At 37.8% G+C, this 8,053-nt stretch overlaps 1 protein-coding gene across 1 annotated transcript; it reads left to right on the top strand.

Annotated features, from left to right (window-relative positions):
• The first annotated feature begins 6,798 nt into the window (after positions 1–6,798).
• On the top strand, positions 6,799–8,053 carry LOC110258553 (olfactory receptor 6C68-like). Its single transcript, XM_021081803.1, has one exon. It carries the CDS (start codon positions 7,016–7,018, stop codon positions 7,952–7,954), a length of 939 nt encoding a protein of 312 aa, XP_020937462.1. The 5' UTR covers positions 6,799–7,015; the 3' UTR covers positions 7,955–8,053.

Here is an 8,053-nt window from a genome sequence, read left to right on the forward strand (position 1 = left end):
CCTGCCCTATACTCATATATAAGCAGTCTTTCATTTTTGGACAAAGCTACATGAAGAGACCATCCAGGAAATTAATTATTGGAGACTACTTCTTATTAAAACCCACTGGAAATTATAAATATTTTTAAAAGAGTACATTCATTAATTCTTATACTTTTTCTAATGTAAAGAAAAAGAGGAGTTCCCGTCGTGGCGCAGTGGTTAACGAATCTGACTAGGAACCATGAGGTTGCGGGTCCGGTCCCTGCCCTTGCTCAGTGGGTTAACGATCCGGCGTTCCCGTGAGCTGTGGTGTAGGTTGCAGACGCGGCTCGGATCCCGCGTTGCTGTGGCTCTGGCGTAGGCCGGTGGCTACAGCTCCGATTCAACCCCTAGCCTGGGAACCTCCATATGCCGTGGGAGCGGCCCAGGAAATAGCAACAACAACAACAACAAAAAAGACAAAAAAAAAGAAAAAGAAAAAGAAAAAATTTTTTTTCGTCCTACATACTTAAAGTAGATAATGGAAATCTCTATGTTGCAAGTAAAATAAGGAATTTCCTGCTGTGGCACAGTGGGTTGCAGCCACTGCTCAATTCAATCCCTGGCCCAGGAACTTCCATATCCCATGGGGGCAGCCATTCAAAATTTAAAATTAGATTGAACATTATATACTCAAAGTCATATAATTTATTAAAATGGTGGTTTAAAGTTGACATATATAACATATAGTTTACATCATATTCAATGGTGAATTAATAACTTCTTTCCCTCTAAGATCAGTACCAAGATATGAAGGTCTAATTTCACCACTTCTATTCATCATTATACTGGAGCTTCTAACCAATGCAATAAGGCAAGAAAAAACTCCAGACTGGAAAGAAAGAAACAAAACGGTCTTAATATTTCATTGCATTTGTTTTTATATAGAAAATTCTTTAAAAATCTGCTCCAAAAAGCCACTATAACTATTTTAATAAGTTTAAGAGATACAAAGTCAAAAAATTTAGTCGTAAGAAAATTAATTAAAACATAGCATGAAATTATACTAAATACTTCAGGGGAAAAAAACCCACAAAAGCTATCCAAGAGCTTTCTAATGCAACCCATTGAACACTGTTAAAAAATATTTTAAGGATCTTTAAGATAGATGAATAGATACACCATGATTATGGAACAAAGATTCAGACCTACAAGTATAATGAAATAAATTCTCACAATGACGTGAGTGACCTTGGAAGCAAATCCTTTCTCACATAAGCCTCCAGATGAGAACACAACACAGTTGACCCCTTGATTAAAGATCTTAAGCAGAAGACCCAGCAAACCTGGGCCTGGAATCCTGAAGCACAGAAACTATGAGATAATAACTACACTTTTGAACCACATTTTGTCATCATAAGTTATGCAGTAACAAAAGAAATTAATACAAGGAATTAGGAAATGTTTACTGCTTTCATTAAAATGCATTTGTACGGATTATGTTATGTTCCTATTCTTCTGGCTTATTTCTCAGCATATAAAAGATGTCTTCAACATGGATTTACTAGATGACATTAATACAGAAATTATTAGTGTAATATCTTTGTATATATACATTCATTGATTGAAAGTTGATATACACTAAGGGTCAACTTCTTAAATCACTGAAATATAATGTGTGCAAAACAAGAAAAAATCTTCTAAGATTAATACTGTGCTAAGAGTATACAGATAGGATAGATATACATATATAAATAATAAGGAATATTACAAGAGCAATCTCTGGAACTATATGCTCTATGAGCCATGAGTATGATCATGTGATGTTTCAGGATACACTCTACTCTACAGGAAAAGGTGATTAAAGATAAGATTCACAAACATCCAAGGAGAAATCTAAAATAACTGAACTGAAGATGATCATCACTGGCCGCCATAAAACAGCAGATAAAATCTTCCACAGACATTGTCATGTAATCCAGGACTTTGCAGAAGGCCATATCAAAAACATGGGACAATTCTTCTTCTCTTGTTTTTTTACCCAGATCATCAATGGGACACATTCGCTTGCTGAGGGTTTCTCAGAGTGAAAACTTAACCTGAGGAGTTCCTGCTGTGGTGCACTTTCCCAACGTGTTGCTTAAGGTCTCACCCAGCCTCTCAAGAGTAGGGAACAAGGTTTCTTAATTCATTATTCTCTGATGTCTCTAATCCTTATTGGAACCAATTCTCCCCAGAATCCTCTACTGATGTCCCCATAAACTGAGGAAAACAAAATTATGAGTTGAACTGTCTACTGATCTTCTATATGAGTGTAGTTGCAGAAAACTCTCCCTAGTACAAAGAAAGATGCTGAGTCTTTTTCTAAGACAATGCATTAAGGTTACCCACCCAATCACACTCGTACTAATGATTTCTTTTCCTGGCCTGGGATGACATTTACTTTTAGTACATCTAATGAGAAATCCATACCAAAAGCCATTCAAACAGAAAAACTTGTCCTCCTACAACTAAGAATTTCTCATAGAGGAACTGTCTGGAGTATGAGCAGTCATGTGTGCAAAGATGTTTATATAAAACCTTTAGAGTAGTCTTTTGTTCTTGTAAAAAAGACATGTAAAGAAGTAATGTTTCCACACTGGTGGCGATTATTATCCAAGAGAGATTAAAATTATATACATTCAGTCACCAAAAATTGCTAAAAATCTCCCTGTGTTAATAATTAAGGACAACCACAACAGGCTGGATGAAAATGGGAGATTCCAGCAGATTTTACAGGTTTACTTCTGCACAGATGTTTCAGGTTAAACATTTTATTGGATATTTTATTGGCTTACAGTAGACAGCACCATCACACTGATTTAATATTATTCTTGCATTTCCTTGTCCCTAAGGGCACTGTCCCCACTGCCGTCAGGTTCACAGCCAAAACTTCATATTAATATCCAGGGTGACTTTGAAACCTGGGTCTCCAAGGACTCTTTTGTTGGTTGACGCTAATGATTCTTGTTATAGGTAGAATACATAAAGTAACAAGCCACAATATTTGGTGCCAAATATGTTTTCCTGACCAATGAGTTTAGAAGATCATCTGACCCTGATCACTCAACAGTCCATGATATACGCAGCCCTTTAAAATAGGCTTTACTTTATTTTAACTAGCAACAGAAGAACATACATTCCTGGGTGTCAAATGGCACAGTCCTCTTAGGAAAGAAGTCCTACGCTACAGCAGGTACATGCTATGGTATATGATATAGGAGGCTCTGGGTAGTTCCAGGGATTTTCTAGCCGAGGTAGTTTCCTGAGAAAACTTGGTTCAGGTCTCCACTAGCATACTCCTGCTCAGCCTGTGTCTCATTAAAAGGATGTTCAAATAAACTGTCAAGAGATGCCATGAAGTAACTTGTACAGCTTAAAGGGTAAGTATAAAAAGGTTTACCGTCTCAGTTGCTTTCACAGTATGTCTGCACATATTCCGGCACTAGGTAGGAGGTGGAGGGGGAATGTCATGATAGATTTTCCTCCTTAAGCACATGTTAGACTTAAATAAATCAATACAGTTAGCATTTCAGGGGACGATCCTACAGTCATTTAAGAGATACAAGTTTTTTTTCTAGAATGCTGGTCCTAGAAATCATTAGCAGGTCTGGGTGAGGAATATTCAGAAATAAAATCTCCCACAAACACATAGGAACACACAATACCTAAAATCCAAGTGTGCACATACATACACACACATCAACTGCACACTCACATCTGGAAATCTTATTCTTTTTTTTATCTGTTCCACAAATAAAATGCTCTGTGAAAGTTCAATACTTAACGACTACATTAAGATTAAATATTGACTATTAAAAATGAAAATTTTTTTTTGCCTTTTTAGGGCCTCACCCTTGGCATAGGGAGGTTCCTAGGCTAGGGATCAAATCAGAGCAGTAGCCGCCAGCATACACCACAGCCACAGCAATGCTAGATCCGACATGCATCTGTGATCCACACCACAGCTCATGGCAATGCCCATTCCTTAACCCACTGAGCAAGGCCAGGGATTGAACCTAGGCCTCCTGGATACTAGTCAGATTCATTTCCACTGAACCACAAAAGGAACTCCAAAAACAAAACAGTTTTAAGACCCAGGCAAAGCTGAGTCAAATTCCAAAAGAACTATTGGGAGATGAACTGAGTTCTTGAAAAGGAAGAAAACAGGACAGAGCTTCTCATGTGAGCTATGGTCACCATCAGATGATAATGCAGTGTTCAAGAGGGTAAGAGCTTTCCATCAAACTTGATCGATCCTGAGCCTCAATTAATATCCCTCCCTGTGATGGCATCTGTCTACCCTGGAGACTGCATCCTGTATACTGAGCCTATAGTAGCAGATGACAGGGTTTACTTGCTTAGATGAAAGAGAGAAAGATATGGTTCAAAACACTGTGAAATAAGTTAAACAAAGAAAGGCAAACACCATATGATCTCACTTATACGTGGAATCTAAAAAACAAAGCAAGAACAAATAAACAAACAAGCTCGCGGATACAGAGGACAGACTGGTAGTTTCAGAGGTGGACAGTGGGGAGCAGCAGGGAAGTGGGTGAAGGGGCTCAAAGGATACAAACTTCAGTGATAAAGTAAGTAAGTCACAGGGATGGAATTTACAGCATGGTGACCACAGTCAGTAAGAGTGTCTTGAATATTTGAAAGCAAGAGAGCAGCTCTTAAAAGTTCTCATCACAAGAAAAAAATGTTTGGTAACTACATAAGGTGACTGATATTACCCAGACTTAATGTGATGATTATTTCACAATGTACACAAACAGTGAATTATTATGTTGTATACCTGAAACTAATGTAATGTAAAATGTGAATTACTGCTTAATTTAAAAAATCCACTTGGTCATATGTGGATGATGCTAGGGGAAAAACTACTGTTTATATAATTAGTAAATGAAGGGAAAAGGGTGTTCCCTTTGCATCACAGCAGAAACAAATCCAACCAGAATCCATGAGGATGCAGGTTCGATCCCTGGCCTTGATCAATGGATCAGGGATCCAGCATTGCGATGAGCTGTGGTGGAGGTTGTAGATGCAGCTTATTTCCTGCACTGCTATGATTGTGGCATAGCCTGGAGCTGTAGCTCTGATTCAGCCTATAGCCTGGGAACTTACATGTGCCACAGATGAGGACCTGAAAAAAAAAAATTAAAAAAACAACTCTCAAAGTGCATGTATCAGTACGTTCTGAGAAAGAAAATCTAAAAATGAGAAAATGGCTTATCTATAGGTGATCCATTTTGCATTTCATAAGGTTACAAGAATTTGGACCCCTGAGGACATCACTTACAGGTTAGAAAACTATGACTATCTATCCATGTAAAGGAGGATACATGAGAAATAACTCTCACCACCTTGATCATATTAACCCAGAATAATATGGTCTCTACTCTTCAGACTTCACGTTTCATGGAAAGAAATACCGAGCCAACAATATGGAAGGGTCAATATACCAACAGGAATAAAGAATAAAATAGAAAATTAGCTAGCTGAACATTGGTGACGTGCAGCCCCATCAGCCACACGAACTGAGTGACTGCACACGTTTAGATTTTGCCCTCAAGAGCACATTCACCGCAGATGCAGCACCATAATTATTCATTACTCCTGCCCCTCACTGCTTCTCAAGTGTCTTGGTTTAACAATGAATTCTAAAGTAATACTACCTTTGTTTGAATTACCAATACAAATTCTGTCATCATGAAACCAAGGCATTCAGGTAAATGTGCACCAATAACCACAGTACAGTGACTCAGGCCAGGGCTCTGGAGCCCTTCTGAGTGGATAATGAATATCCAGAAAGCAGGGGACACAGGCCTTATCTCTCTGTGCCCCACTTTTCCCACTTTGAAAATGGAGACAACATACCTCCCAACCTCACAGGATATCCTAAGGTTTCTACGCGTGATACCTGTAAGAGACTTAGACCAGTGCCTGGAGCACACAAAGAGACTTGTAAGCATGTATTCTTAGGATTACACTGAAACACATTTAAATTATGATTTATCTTGAATTGACCCACAGGAAGATCCATGAAGGAGTGCTTTATCAAGGCTGCTGAGCTTGAAAACCAGAGACTAAGTCTTTGAGAAATGAATGCAAAATGTAAAAAGAGAGGCAAAAATGTGGACTGGAAAGAAACGCGAATGGAGGAAAGAGAGGTGCATGGAGAGGATATTCAGTCACTTTCGTCTTAACTTTTTCTCCATAACACGGTGTGTACATATGTTTCAATCTGAGTGCTTAAATGAAGCATCAAAGTATAGCTTTTACATCCTTCAGAAGTTCATTGATTACACTCAGCATAACCTCACGAGGCGATGAAAGTGCAATATGTAATGAGGTTGTACTGCATCATGTAATCCAAGAGGTAACACAGACATAGAAACGGAAGTTTTTACATCTGCAAAACTACAAATGTGGATGTTTCAGAGTCAAAACACGTTTGCCCTTATAACAAATGATCACTCATTAGAAAGATAAAAATCCTTTATATTTTAGAGAGAATTGAAATGGTTTGTTTGGGTCATGGTCAAACCTTTATTTTAGTATTTTAATAATTCCCAAATTTAAGGCAAAAGAATGACACTGAATTAACTTTTTTAAAATTTGCTTATGTACTGAAGAACAATCTTTGGCAATATAAAAAAGTGCTTAATATATGAAATGAAAAATAAATGTAAATAAAAAATGCACAATGCAGTGTAGGAGATAATATATTTAATTCATTATGAATTAATTTTGAGAAATTACTAAAGGAAAAGTTAAACTATAAACTAAACAAAATGTATAATTTCACTTGTCATTATAAATAAATAGACTAAGGGGTTGAGCTCACTGTAAAACAGGAAATGTATTCCTCCAATCTAAAAGTAAAACTAATGCATGTTGGATGAGTTCAATACACAAGAGCGTGTTCATCAGTGGATGATGTCTTTGAATTCTGCATTCAAATCTCTCTGACATTGACATTTATGGTTGACAAAATCCAGGAGTCAATATGAGAAACCACACTGCAATAACAACATTCATCCTTCTGGGACTGACAGAAGATCCTCGGCTGCAGCTTTTGCTTTTCCTTTTCCTCTTTCTCACCTATATATTGTGTGTAACTGGAAATCTGACCATCATTACACTAACATTGCTGGATCCCCACCTTAAAACCCCCATGTATTTTTTCCTCCAAAATTTCTCTCTTCTAGAAATCTCATTTACAACTGCCTGTATTCCAAGATTCCTATACAGTATATCAACTGGAGACAGAACAATTACCTATAATGCATGTTTCACTCAATTATTTCTTACAGACCTCTTTGTGATAACTGAGTTCTTTCTCTTGGCAACCATGGCATATGATCGCTATGTGGCCATCTGCAAACCCCTGCATTATATGACAATCATGAGCAACAAACTCTGCAAAACAATGGTTGTCTGCTGTTGGCTGGCAGCACTTCTGATTATCCTCCCTCCATTCAGCTTGTGTTTTCATCTGGAATTCTGTGACTCCAATCTCATTGATCATTTTGCCTGTGATGCATCTCCTCTCCTGAAGATCTCATGCTCAGACACCTGGTTAATTGAGCAGATGGTTATAGCCTGTGCTGTGCTCACTCTCATCATCACTCTTGTAGGTGTGGTTCTCTCCTACATATACATCATAAGGACGATTCTAAAATTCCCTTCTGCCCAACAAAGAAAAAAAGCCTTTTCTACCTGTTCTTCCCACATGATTGTCGTTTCCATCACCTATGGCAGCTGCATCTTCATCTACATCAATCCATCTGCCAAAGAAGAGGTAAATCTCAATAAAAGTGTGTCATTGCTTATTTCCTCCATTTCACCAGTGCTGAATCCTTTTATATATACTCTGAGGAATAAGCAAGTTAAACAAGCCCTTCATGACTCTCTCAAAAAAACTGCATTTCTTTTAAGAAAGTAAAATGTATCTCTTGATAAACCAACTCGAAAGATTGCTGTGAGCTGTGATGTAGGTCATTGATGTGGCTCAGATCTGGCATTGTTGTTGCATGGTGTAGGC

The sequence above is a fragment of the Sus scrofa genome, unplaced genomic scaffold, assembly GCF_000003025.6.
Source record: "Sus scrofa isolate TJ Tabasco breed Duroc unplaced genomic scaffold, Sscrofa11.1 Contig2358, whole genome shotgun sequence".
Lineage (NCBI taxonomy): Eukaryota > Metazoa > Chordata > Mammalia > Artiodactyla > Suidae > Sus > Sus scrofa.